This window comes from Nuphar pumila, chromosome 6, assembly GCF_984573655.1.
Source record: "Nuphar pumila chromosome 6, dmNupPumi1.hap1.1, whole genome shotgun sequence".
NCBI classification, from domain to species: domain Eukaryota; kingdom Viridiplantae; phylum Streptophyta; class Magnoliopsida; order Nymphaeales; family Nymphaeaceae; genus Nuphar; species Nuphar pumila.
The window spans coordinates 129,932,254-129,946,268 of record NC_143254.1 but is presented as its reverse complement, the minus strand read 5'-3'; the positions used below and the strand labels follow the sequence as shown (position 1 = coordinate 129,946,268).

Genomic DNA, 14,015 nt, shown 5'->3' with positions numbered 1-14,015 from the left:
TTTTTTCAGAAAGTCCAAAAAATGGAACGAGGTAAAAAAATAAAATAAAAATAAACTAACACAGGCTTGCTCTGCAGACCTACAGCCTTAAGTGTGATAAAGCAAAATTTGAACATGCTTACAGCTCAAGATGGAAACTTACGGCAGATTGTTCAACAAGCAGACACCTGTTTTGATGTAGACCTCAGAGAGAGAGAGAGAGAGAGACCTGTTTACTTTGCAGGATAACCTGTTTACTTTGACATTGGAAAAGAATGACATGTTACAACAAAATCATTCATTAACTTCCACTTTTTCTGTTCAGTGATCAACTTCTCAGATATTGGTTGTGCTATAAAAAAGTTATGTCACGAAGCCTCAGTCTCAGCTTCATGTTGATAGCTTGAACAACCTCTTTGGAAGCATCTACTTTCATAACTTTCATTTTCCTGGTAAGGGAGGGCAGGGCACAGCGACCATTTCGCCACTTTCAGGAATTCTATTTTGCTTTCCTACAAACATAATGAAGCATGTTAGGCTCCTTTTTTTCCCAACGCAAAGGTGCAGTTCAACAGTAATAATTCATTCATCATTTTTGTGCAAGCAAAGCATGAAAACAAAATGAAATGGTACCCGGTAACAGTGGCTTCCAATCTTGATCAGACTCTCTGGCTTTTGCTGCAGATCCGTTCGGTTTCCCTACAAATTTAAGCAAAAGAATGTGAAATTTGCAATAGCCTCACAAGACATACGACCTTGGGAAGCACGCACTTGTTATTCTCATGCCTCTGGAGGTTTAAAAAAAGTACTAAATCTACCAAATTTCACATGCGAAATTGATATTATACCTGCTGATAATTGTATCAGACTTTCATATGACTGTATTTTTAATGCTGCAGGCCTGACTTTCAGTGCTTCATTTCTTTTCAATGCCTGAAATTGTCACGATTTAAGACCGTGCCCTTCCTGCAGTTTCAGAGATCTCTTGCATCTTCCTAAACTATGAGCATTTTAGTGATATGGATGATTATTTGCCTATAAATAATTGTTTATCGTGAATCTGGAAATCAAACCCGTCGAATTTTGGGTTTGAATCTGATCCCTAGCAATTGAGTGCATAATCACCATTTTTTGAAAAGAAGATGGGTGTTTTGGGCAAAGAACACGCCCAGAAATTTTGAGATAAGTTTAGGACATTTTGTCATGGAGATATGAAAGAGATTTTTGGTAAAAGACGTTGGGTTTTAAAAGTAATGGCAGAATTGTTAAGAAATGCACATAAGGGTATTTTCGATAGGTAAAAGATTGTCTTTCCTTTTGAGGGCATTGCTGTCATTTAAGTTTAGGACAGATGTTGTTGAGTTGGGACAAGGTGGCCCCACCTTCTCTCACTCTTAGCCACGTTAACCCTTGTTTAGGATGAACTTTAAAACCTTGGTTATTTTTAATTGTCCTTCTTTTCACATGTTACCCATAGTCTCTCTCTTTTCTTACCTTCACCGCCTTTCTCCCTCTTCACTAACGCAGACAGTGTTCTCCTATGAAGAAAAAAGGGTCTCAACAAATTTCAGAATAGAGCATGAATAGGAGAAGCAAACCATAAGACTAATCACAAAATAGTTTCAATATTGGCTTTTTTAAGTCCAAGGAAATGCATCCATCAAATCAGTGATGAACAGACAAATTAAATGAAGTATGAAACATTATAAAGTGAATAACGCTCGTCTGCCATGCATACCTATTCAAGCAACAATTTCAGTTTTTGCAATTAGTAGCTTAAATCTTGCATGATTATATCAAGTTAGAAGAAACACTAACAGCATAAATCTGATTTTCAAATAGAAATTCTGTAATTCAAAAAGAAAATGCCATATCCAAACCCATCGTTCTGGCTGAATTTAATCAATATAAACCAATCAGCAAGGATGTAGACAGAAAATGCACCTTTTGCTCAAGCTGTCTCACTTGATTGCGGTAGCGCCTTAGTTCTGAACTCTGAACTCAAAGAACAGTGGTTATTTCAGAGTGAATGGAGGAAATTCCTGGATGGTAAAGAAATGCAACCATGATTTTTTCAAGTAGTAAAATTTTGGTATATTGTGGGCCATTGTTTTCTTAAGCTCTTGAAAGTCCTTATTACACAACAATCAGATTATCTAAAACCTGTTTTTAGTTAAAATGATCCACGTAGATCACATTTGTGGCACCCGTTTGACCATTCCATCATTTGATTGGATGGTTTAATGTGGGCGCACCTATCTATCAGCCACTATTGAATACACACATTAGTTATTAACTTGGTATAAAGAACTGTCTTTTCCCTTTTTTTGGCATTTCAGACCCTGCAGATGTGACCTTCTACAGTTTATTCAGTGAGAAATATGTATTAGCAAAGAATCAGTTAGACTTTACAGTTGCTGAGACTGACTAGGGCGCTTTGAGCCCCATGTCTTGAGTCATGGGAATCACCAGAATTGGCCATAAATTCAGAAGATGATAATAAATTTGGGAGTTGGCTTAAGGATGGATTTGATAGAGATATTAGAGAAATTGATTTATGGTTGTTTGTTAATTAGGTCCAAAAGATCCACTAGTTCAGCGTGTAGTCCTTCCAAATATACAAGATTATCAAATAGAATGAAACATCACATATATTTCCTGCTCAAGAACGTACTGCAGTGTCTTTCACAGAGCCATCTTCATCAAGTACTTGCAGTGCAGCCTTAACCAATGCCCGGTTGACAATTATGCCCAATATCTGTAGGAAGGATTCATGTAATAAAGACCAAATTAGCCAAATATTTGTGGAAAAACAGCCAAAGGCATCACAAATGCCACGACTTTCATGACAAAATCACCATATCTGAAAGTGGTGCAAAGCGATAAGACCAGTCTATGTTCTCCTTTACAACAATCTTCAGAGACACTTGCAAAGTGTCAGCAAATTGCAATAAGCCAACCACAGCCATGACTTCATTGCCATCCATAGCAGAACCCCTTGATAAGGCTATAGAATACAAGGATTACTATTACTCATGATTTCTAACTATGAACCAACTCCCAGCTAAACAGACTTCAAACCTCCACATGCATCACGACATGAATGCTAACTAAAAACAGGTGAAGAGTCAACAATGTGAGAACTTAGGTGAGCTACGAAGCTTGCAGTTTCCTCTCCTGTCACACCAAACAATGTGTGAAAAAAGAGAGAATAGAAACCACACACCCGCACTGGTCTTCCCTCTTCATTCATGCCAGACAAAGCATGTGAAAGGAGGGAGAACAGAAACCATAGCCCCAAAGGTGGCCTAATGGTGACTCCTAAATACAGGGTATCACCCACTAGAGCAGAAGACAATTCTTCTATGATCCTTTTAAACAAACACTGAATTTTATTTCTCTCCTTTTGCCTATAGTTATTTCCTTTGCTGCTCAGTTGAGTTCAGCCCACTGTTCAACTAAAAGGAATGTCCCACTCTATTTGCATTGTCCGTCATCCTTTCATCAATTATCCAAACTACACATGATTTTCTGTAGTTAATAAAAGCTCATAATCCATCTCAACCATTACTTCTGCAACATGTTGTTCTGTTATGGTTTTCCACAAATTAAGTAAAGATTATCTCTGTGCCAACATGTTTTAAACATTAATATAATGATGTTCAAACAACCAACATGCTGAAAATTGTTTCCAAGAAGCCCTTTAGCTTGATTCCCACGTAGAACCTATGGAATGTCTCATATTCTCAACAAGAGAATATAACATAATAGCAGTCCGTCGACTACATAAAAACGAAACCAACAAAAGAAATAACGATCAAGAAAATCAAACAATCAGCTTCCAGAAAGCCACCTTAGCAAGATCAAACGAAGCGAAATCCAAACACCATACTTGAGCATCTCAACGAAAGCTGTGGCTTCCTTCTGAAAGGACAAACTATCGTCATAGCACAAATCCAATGAATTGAGCTGGGCCTACAATTACGAATCCTTGCAATTAGCGCAACCACAAGAATGCACCAACAAAAACCAATCGAAATCAACAAAAAGAACACTGAATACATGGCGGGTTCGAAGAGGAAGACAGGCTCACCAAGAGGGCATCTTTACCGAGAGACGTCCCGACGAAGGCGCAACGAAATCAAACCTTATCCCATTCCAGAACCCTCAAGCTATCCAAACAACACGGAAGACTCCAAGGGAGAGCCACGGATCCGAACGGCGTCCCTCCTTCAGGGAACCCTTCGGTCTCGATCCCGAACCGTCTCGGATAAGCACCGATAAGCAGGATGGGAAGATGATGCGTAATGAAGAGTTGATGAAGGGACGACGTCGATGATAAGATTGGGCATAACTCGTTGAGCGAATTCACCGACGAAATTATAGCGCCAAAACAGAGCGGCAACGTGGTACCCCGGAATTCCAAACCCGCCCATAGAGGATAAGATCACAGAAAGCAATATTACGCTGCTGACCTTGCCAGGTTCAGATAAGGCAAGCGGGCATAACGAATGTTAAACCCTCTTGAGCTTACTTGTCACGCATAGCAATACGATAATTGTCTTTAAACAGGTAAACCATTAGGCGAATCCTCTCCCAACCCAAAGAACTAGCGTTAGCTAATTCTTTGAATAGTTGAACGACGACGTGCAGACACACGCGCACGAGCAGACGAAGATACAAAGAGAGGCGGTACAGTGAAAGAGAAAAGGCAACTCCAAATAGTTCCGATCTTTGAACGGAAGCACAAAGAAAGCGGCTACCAAACACCATACCGTGAAATTATGGGTCGATGATTCTTTGATGAAGAAAGTATAATTACATATAAACGATCATCCAATCCACGATTAGCAGATACCGGCAGAAAAACAAACATACAAGAGCGCATAGCAAGAAGGAAGAGAGACGATCGAACCGACGATGAAGATAGGGCAAAAGCAACCCAGCGTAATGCTGATGCTTGAGCGTAAGAGCAAAAAAAAAACCGATAGAAGACATCACTACCAATTCATGAGTAAAGGATGCGTCGTTAAAGAAAAAACAGTATAATTACACAGAGATAGCTATCCGATGAACAAGAGATACATCAACAGCACAAGGAAAACTCATTTTCAGCCTAAAAATGATAAAAAGGAAGATGATCGAAACCCTAGACAAAAGTCACACTTCGTTAGACTGCCGAAACTAATTCTTGATGGGGGATCAAGCACGCTCTCCCCTGATGCGCCTGGCCAACTGGATATCCTTAGGCATGATCGTAACTCTCTTGGCGTGGATAGCGCAGAGATTTGTGTCCTCAAAGAGTCCGACGAGATATGCCTCAGACGCCTCCTGGAGTGCCGCGACAGCGCCGCTCTGGAACCTCAGATCGGTCTTGAAATCCTGAGCGATCTCACGAACGAGTCGCTGAAAAGGGAGCTTCCGGATGAGGAGCTCAGTGCTCTTCTGGTACTTGCGGATTTCCCTCAGGGCGACGGTTCCGGGCCTGAACCTGTGGGGCTTCTTGACTCCTCCAGTCGCCGGGGCGGACTTCCGAGCGGCCTTGGTGGCAAGCTGCTTCCTGGGGGCCTTGCCTCCGGTGGATTTGCGGGCGGTCTGCTTGGTACGGGCCATAGAGAACGATAAGAGAAACAGACGACGAAAAGGAGACGAAGAAGCGAGATAGAGAATAAGAAGAGACACGAGAGATCGGAAGATGATGGTGGGAAAATGCGAGGGGAAGAGGGCGGTATTTGTAGGGCGAGGATGGCGGGGTCGAAAATTTTTGAATTTTTTTGCGAGATGATGCTATCCGTTCGATTATGATTTCTTATCGACGGCTAGGAATCGTTTCTGGATGCGCACACGGATCCTGCCTCCACGGTCTCCCTTTTGTGTTTCTTATCGCTCTTGAAGAGTGCGACTTTTATTTCTTGTTCGCCTAGACCATGTTCGATCATGATGATGGTAGGACAGAGAGCTCTCTTTGAGCTCTCTGTCATGGCTCTATTCGAGCCCAACTCGATTTGGGCATGCCTAGACCAAGTTGGGCCAAAAAAGAAGAAGCGACAGTTTGTGTTTGCAGACCGACTATGTCTGGGCTTCCCAAACTGAGTTTGGTCACTATCGGGCGAGACAGAGAGCCCGTAGAGCCAATCAAAACGGTCTGGCTAGGCAAGACATAGAGTTGGGCTCTTTGTCTCAGCCTGTAGCACTGACTATCTCGATCTAAATTTTTTCAGACCGAATCAGATCAGATTGGGAGCGAGACAGAGAGTTAAAACTCTGTCTCAACTAATAAACAAGCTAACTCAGTCTGGGTTTTTGCTCAGGGTGAGTCAGGTCTAAGGGAAGAGAGACAGAGAACGAAAGCTCTTTGTTACGATATGTTTGTATGACCAACTCAATTCGGGATCACCCGGACTGAGTCAACTCAAGAGGGAGACGAGACAGTGAGCTTTGAGCTTACTGACTCGGTCTGCTAAAAATAATGACCGAGTTTCGTCACAAGAGATATGAGACAGAGCGCTAGCTCTCTGTCTAGAGTAACTGTATAGAATGACTCGGTCTAGAGTAGCTGTCAGCGAAATGGATGAGACAGAGTAGCTCTATCTGGGTTCTTGGGCTTAGGACCAACTCGGTCCAAGTTTGACTAGACCAAGTCAACAAGAACCCCTACCTGGGTGCAACCAGACGAGGTACCAATTCAATCTAGGTAAGTTTCAGACTTTCTGCAGTTTAAGTAATAAAATATATATACTTGATTTTATAGGGATTTGGTACTAAACCCAAATTTCAACTTAGTATGTGCTAAACCCATTTGGTGCTAAATGAGTTTTTTGGGCTTTTTTCATTTTATTTTTAAATTTTAACCATACATATGTGATCTATGTACTTGATTTTATAGGGATCAACTCTTGAAGAGTTTGATTCCGACACATGGGTAGGTTTTTATAAAGTTTGAAAGATCAACTGTCCAAAATCTTTATAAATTTTAGAGGCTCCCAACATCATTTTCTTCATCCGAAACACATGATCCAAGTGTAGATTCTTAGTAAATCGACCATGCCCAACACATTTATAAGGATGAAACCAAGTAAAAAGCACTGAAGAAGCTGAAAAAATCATTTAGTACGTAGTTTAGCACCAAATAGCTTTAGCCATTTTCGTGTGTGTATATATATTGATCATGCGTATATTTTTATATTTTATTCATGCTATTTTATGCATGATCCATAGAAAAATTGCATTAAAAACATATTTTTATCGTTAGTTTCAAGAAATCACTTTAAAATAGAAAATACAGGAAAATTACACATTTCAAATTTGGCCCTACATTTTTTAGTGTTTTGTTTAGTTTAGAATTTTCTAACTTATAGTTTAATTAGATTGGGGGTTAATTAATTGATTTTAGTTGTTTAGAAGTATTTCCTTTTTGAAAACCATGTTTTCTAGATGTGACCTCTTTTGAAATTTTTGAAAACTATTCAAACTTTCATAGAAATCGTGAAAACCTAATATTTTTTAGTATAAATAGTCTTTTTTCTGCATGATCACACATTTTTTGCCTCTAAGAAAAATGCCCCCCTCTTTTGTCTCTCTCTCTTCCTATAGGTTCCTTTCTTATTCTTCCTTTCTTCTTTCTCTTCTTCTAAACCTTTTCATCGCCAGTATTTTCGTTCTTTATTCATCGGGGAGGTGTCTGTAGCTCGAGGAAAAGCCATCTTCTTCTTCTCAACCCCTACATCTGAAGTGAATCACAAGGTTTGCTTCTTCTCCCTCTCCTCTTTAAGTTTACATGCATAGATTAGATTTTTTTTTATCATTGAGTGCATACATCATAATATTTTCTTTTTATTTCATCGTATACATCATATTGTCATTTATGTGTTCACATAGCATATAGAATAGGTTGTTATTTCTTCCTATTTATCTAGCGCATATCGCATCTTCAATTTTGTTATTTTTGTTTTCTTTTAGATTTGGAGTAAGTAGCATACATTAGCATTAGTTTTTTTTTCTTGGTAATATTCGGTTTGATCTTGTTTTAGTTTTTATTTAGAATACGCAGACAATGATTTAGTCTCTTGGCCATTGAACACTAAATTTTTTCACTCATATGCTTCCCATCGTCATAGGAGGAAGGTTGTTCCTTCTATCTCCATTGAGGGTGTTTCTTATCTCAATCAGCACGTTAATCTGGCAGTCTCGCTATACTTTATGGACTTATATTCTGCTTCGTTAACTGCGGAGGGTGTCTTTGGTAATTTCCTAGTTGGCTCAATTCAGCTTGAGCAAGCCAGATATATGCAAAGAAGGTTCTCTGAAGATGAGATTTTTTCGGCCATTAAGGATCTGTCGGGTTGGAAAGCGCCTGGCATTGACGGGTTTCATGTCGACTTTTTTAGAATCTTTTGGGACTGTGTTAAATCAGACGTGGTGAGTATGTTCGATGAGTTTCATCGTAACTCCAGACTGCCTTATCATTTGCATGTTGCTATCATTTCGCTCATTCCGAAAGATGATGAGGCCAATGATATTTCTCGATTCCGACCTATCTCAGTTATGAGTGCTCTCTATCGGATGTTTGCCAAAGTTTTGACGAATAGGTTGAAATCGGTGGCTAACCAGATTTTTTCAGACTCTCAGTTTGCCTTTATCCGTAATAAGAGGGTCCAGCACTCGTTCATCATGGCGTCCGAGGTGGTCCATTCCTTGCAGCATAGCGGTCAACCTTACTTTGTCCTTAAATTAGACTTTCATAAAGCTTTTGACTCTGTGCATTGGCCATTCTTATTTCAAATGTTAGCAAATTTCGGTATTGGTCGTCGTTTTTCTGGTTGGGTGAGAGAGTTGGTCTCAAATGCCCAGGCCATGTTAAATATCAATGGTATTAGAGGAGACCGGTTCAAGCTAGGGCGGGGTTTGCGGCAAGGGTGCCCCTTATCACCTTTGTTGTTCAATGCAGTTGCTGAGGGTCTTGTGGTCTTGCTTAAGCGGGCTGTTGTATCGGGTTTCATTGATCCTTTGCAGGTTTCCGACTTCCCGGGTCATATTCTTACTTATGCTGATGATATGATCATTTTTGGTCGTGCAAATGTTCAACAGATGCTCAGGTTCAAGCTTATCATTCAGTTCTTTCTCTCCATGTCTGGGCTTTCTCTAAATGAGACCAAATGCTCTATTACCATGTTCAATGTTAATGCCAATATGCTTGCAGCTGGAAAGAGAATTTTTAATTGCACTACTTCTAACTTGCCTATTATGTACCTTGGCTTGCCGTTACAAGTGAAGCCTCTATCTTCAGCGGCTTGGGCTCCGACGCTTCAAAAAGTGAAGCGCAAATTGCTTTCGTGGCAGTCGTCTTATCTCTCTAGCGCTGGACGTCTAACCTTAGTCAGACATGTTCTTTCAACTATTCCAGAATTTTTCATGTCTCTGTTTGTGATGCCTGTGGGAGTAGAGAAGCAGCTGACGCGCTTGCTGGCAGACTTTCTTTGGTCTGGGTGTAAACTCACAGGTAAGCGTCACTTGATTGGTTGGCGTTCGGTGGTTCTACCTCGGCGTATGGGTGGTTTAGGCATCCCGGTGCCTAGACTGCGAAGCATTGTTCTTGTCGCCAAGCAATGTTGGTTGGCCCACCAACCGAATAACCCTTGTGCTAGTTTTCTTCTTGCTAAATATGGGGATCCAACTCTTATTCCGGTTCGTCTGGGAACCCGAGGTTTGGCGCTCTCGCACTTGCGTAAATCGTGGTTGAGGGCTTTAGCCTGCTTTAGAGACCATTTTGAGGTCTCCGAAAATTTTGGTCAGTGGTTGCAGTGGGCGTTGGCTCCAAGCGGAGAGTTTCTCACCAAGAAAGTCTATAGATCGTTGCTACCGCCAGGGGCTGATTGGTTGCCCGAGGATGTGCTTTGGGCGAAGGGTCCTTCCCCCCGTTCGCGAGTCCTGGCTTGGTTAATTTTGCACGATAGGATCCAGACCCACAGTAATTTAAAGAAGTGGGGCATTCAACTTCCGAGTTGGTGCGTGCTTTGTCAAGCTGCAGAAGAATCTACGTTTCACTTGTTCTGGTCTTGCCCAATATTTATGGAAATCTTTAGTAGAACCTGGAGGCATCCGAAAGTATTTGTTAAGGAGGAGTCATTTGCGCTAGATCTGATATTGGGGCCGGTTTGTATTAGGCGCAGCAAGAGGTGGAGGTTCATCTGGCGGACGTGGTTGCTTACCTCTTGGTGGTTTGTTTGGATGGCGCGTAACGATGCTCATTTTCGTCATATTCGAGTTAACATTCAAAACCTGGTGCATAAAATTTTGGTAGATGTTTATGCGATCTTGCGTATGCATCTTAGTGATCTTCCACTCCCTCCTGCTGATGCTACCTATCCTTTGTCACAATCTGGGCACGCGGCTATGGCGTGAGCCCATTTTATCTGTCTAATGTTCTTTTCTCTTGTGCTTTCTTTATTTGTTTTGGCTTTTGTTCTTGTTCAGTTCATGGGTTCAACATTTTGTTGATCTTCATGAGTGGTAATGTTGAATTACTTTCGGCTCTTGGCCATTGCGGTGATCAGTGTGATCCGGTATTCAGAAATTAGAAAATATGTGTGTGTTCCAGAATCTGCATCCCACACAAGTCTCCCTAATTATAAATCAAACCCGTGGTAACCCGACTTCGGTTGAGTGGAGTTTTCACTTCATCTCAGCCATGTTAGGCGTTAGTCAACTCAGATTATAACGTGACCTGCAACCTCTGGTTTGCAGATCACGTATAGATAAAAAAAATTTGTTACCAGGGTGCTACAGATTTGCCGATCAGCTGAACACAAGAATGGCAAATTCGGGCTTGCACACAAAAAAAATTTAAGTCACTAGCATAACTGGTGTTGATCAACCCCATATTCACATGTTTTCGTTTAGTGGTTGCATTCAATGACTTTGTTTTTTGCGGTTAGGAAAGTTGAGTTAGCATATTGGGGTCAATTTGTTTAAGGCAAAACGTCTAGATTATTTTGGCAACTTGATCTTTCTTGTTTTAAAGATTTTTAATTGGTTCACGATAGTGCAATATTTTCTTTTAGCAGCATTATGTTAGCCCTTTAGTAGCAATTTCAGGTTCACCTGTTCTTATTTAAGTAGTGTATTGGTTAAAACTTATTTGTTTGAATAGTTAGATTAGGTTTAGTTATATTTCATGCATTGAACTAATTAGTTTTGAAGTCACATTTTTTTTAACTAGAATCATTACTTTGTTGTAGCTTATGTTATGCATTAGTGTTATCCAACGTTTCATAACTAATTAGTTAAATAGTTTGTTTCAATTAATCCTTAGTTGTTGGGTTAGTTTGTTAGTTTCATAACTTAGTGCTTTTGTTTGTTACATTGATTAGTTTCTTGTTTGTTAGTTTATTTTGATATTCTGTCATTTCGTGTTTAGTTTGTTCATGTTAGTTCATAGTTGTTACATGTTGAGTTAGATTGTTCTTCATAGTTATATTTTGGTTTTTGTGATTTTTCCTCAAACTAACATTTAATTTTTGTCTAGTTTTTCGTTGTTTTGTTTTTGTTTTATAGAGAAGAGTTCAGACGTCCGGTGAGCCCCAAAATGAGCCCTAAAAGAGCCCTCTGAGGTTCCCAAAAATCCCTTCAGAGAGCCCCTTAAGAAGACCCTTCACAATAAGCAACTGAAGAAACAAGAACTACTAAGGAAGGGACTAAAAGCTCAAAGTACGGAAGACCCTTTTTCTTATCTTTTTAGCTTAGGATTTTATTTTATTTTATTCAATTCAATTTGGGTTTGTAATAAGACACTTATTATTTTTATTTGTTTAAGCCCTCTGCACTGGACCACACTCTCATTTATTCAATTAATTATTTTTATTTTCAAGATAATAAATAGTAGTTTAGCTTTTATTGAATACAAAGTATTTTCCCTGTTTCCTGAGATCGACCCAGACTCTACCACTTATGTGAGTCAGTTTTTATTTATTTGGTGTATGGCTTTCATATTGTTTTTACATAAAATATCTTATAAAAATCTATTTCATAAAACTCATACCATATATATACACAGTTATGGAGAAAACCGAGATAGAAAGTGTCTTAATTTTCTACCATAAACTGGATCCAGTAGGACCAAGTTAGATCAAACCGGGTTTGGAACCTATTGAACCAAATCAAGATCGAGTCAGGTTTGAATCCAGTAGGACCAAACCAGAATAGAGTAGGTTTGGATCCAGTTCAGACTCAAACCCAAACTGAATCAGTCTAGTTTCATTTTTGTACCAAACTCGAAGAGAACCAGGGTTCAGATTGATCATATTTGGATCCAGTATACAAAACATAGACTGAATCTCTATCAAGTTTGGGATCTACAATAGAGTGGATTTGGATTTGGATCCATGTTGAGGAATTTAGAACTAAATTAGGAAGGTGTGGTTTCGGTTTAACCTAGACTAAGACTAGTTTTGGGTTAGGTTCAGTAAGAAGTTTAGATTCAAGGGATCCAGACCCATTCAAGAAGTAAAATAATCATTTGCCCTTATTCTACCTATTCAGTAATTTGGGCATAACTCTTTACTCCAAACTCAATATCGGATGAAGTTTGGTGCATTGGATTCAGGACTTAGAGAGAAATCTGACTGTTCTACTTTCATACTCAAACATACAACACAAAAAATGAGTATCGATAGATCATTCTTGAGAAGGGTAATTTGGTAATTTTACTAAATGTGAGAAATGTCTCTTTAGCAATTAAGTAAGTGTTATATACTAAACAAATCCTAATACCTCAACAAGTGATTCAACTGCAGGTTAGAAGTTTAATATTTGCATCTCGAGGTAAGGGATATTATAAACATGTTTAGTTAATAATACATGGTCTTTTGTTACTTGTATGAGTTAGCTTACATGAAATCATATATGTTTGAGAATATAGTTGTATATTATATTTGATACAGTTACATTCTCGAATGTGTTTCATGTTACATGAGAGATAAAATTAATGTATATGAGTTTGTTGTAATGCCAAAAATGATTTAAAGTATTTATAAGTTCTCAATATGATTTGCATGTTATAGAGATATTGTATGTTAGACAAAAATACATACAATGAATTTAGAACTATATGCATGAGAACAAAACTAAGTATTTGAGCAAAGTTCTTTGAGTTTCTTCATTAAGTTAGGTCACTAGACATTTAAGTCATCTTAGCATGTTAGACTTAACCCTATAAATTTTGAAAGATGCGACAAACGAAAAGGGCTACCTGATGATCATTAGAGTGAGAGCGGCCATAAGTGTGAGCTGTCGGTGATTTATTGATGTAGTGACACTACATCTTTTGTATGCTTAGATCTTTTGGTGAATATTAAAACCCTATGAAGAACTCAAGAAACTTAGATAAGTTACAAAGAATAATGAACTTGAGAAATCAATGAGTTGCTTAATTTATCCTAGGGATTATGTTTCACACAACAATTGAAACTCTAGGTAGACTAGGATGTATCATGAACCACGAACCTTGGAGAGCAGATATAGCTCTCTAGTCTAACTCTCTGGCTAGCTACCAACATATTCTATTTCACTGCAGTACTTCGTGACTTTGTGGGATCACAAATAGTGGTTCATAGTTTGGCCAATACCATATAATTAGGGTATTGTACATGGGTTGCTATGCCCAAAGCAGGCTATTGTCGGTATAGCCAATTTATTACATTAGTTAATATTGAGTGGATACAAGCTATGCGGTTTGAGAAGATTAATGGAAGAATTTTAAAAGAAACAAACATGTGTGTTATGTGGTGTAAAATTAAACTAAGTCTATGAGCTTAGAGATAAATATAAACAAATGATAACAATTCTCAAACTGTACAAATAGTTTTTTATTTCATCTTGATTACCTAACTCGTGGTACTCGAGTCATCACTAAATCAGCAGTGCTACTTCGGGTGTGTATTAGTTTTTTTGAAGAGTGAACCTAACCAGAGGTTCCAAACGGGCGACCGATGATTAAGAGAATTTTCATAATGATAATCATAACTAAAGTGGATGCATGC

The 14,015-nt window shown here is 39.1% G+C and overlaps 1 protein-coding gene and 1 long non-coding RNA gene across 3 annotated transcripts; both read right to left on the bottom strand.

Annotated features, from left to right (window-relative positions):
• Positions 1-48: 48 nt before the first annotated feature.
• On the bottom strand, positions 49-1,976 carry LOC149836217 (uncharacterized). Of its 2 annotated transcripts, none has more exons than XR_016432686.1 (4): positions 1,924-1,976; positions 828-912; positions 613-678; positions 49-491 (listed from the first exon to the last, which is right to left on the bottom strand). It is a non-coding gene; the product is annotated as an uncharacterized LOC149836217 (long non-coding RNA). The 2 variants fall into 2 exon arrangements; XR_016432685.1 differs by lacking the exon at positions 1,924-1,976 and adding an exon at positions 1,474-1,489.
• A 2,991-nt stretch (positions 1,977-4,967) lies between these two features.
• Positions 4,968-5,667, bottom strand: LOC149836216 (histone H3.2-like). The gene has a single exon (XM_090010827.1). The coding sequence runs from the start codon at positions 5,590-5,592 to the stop codon at positions 5,182-5,184; it is 411 nt and encodes a 136-aa protein (XP_089866953.1). The 5' UTR covers positions 5,593-5,667; the 3' UTR covers positions 4,968-5,181.
• Between the last annotated feature and the right edge of the window lie 8,348 nt (positions 5,668-14,015).

Coding starts and splice junctions, on each gene's coding strand:
- LOC149836216 (XM_090010827.1), bottom strand. CDS start 5,592: ATGGCCCGTACCAAGCAGACCGCCCGCAAATCCACCGGAGGCAAGGCC.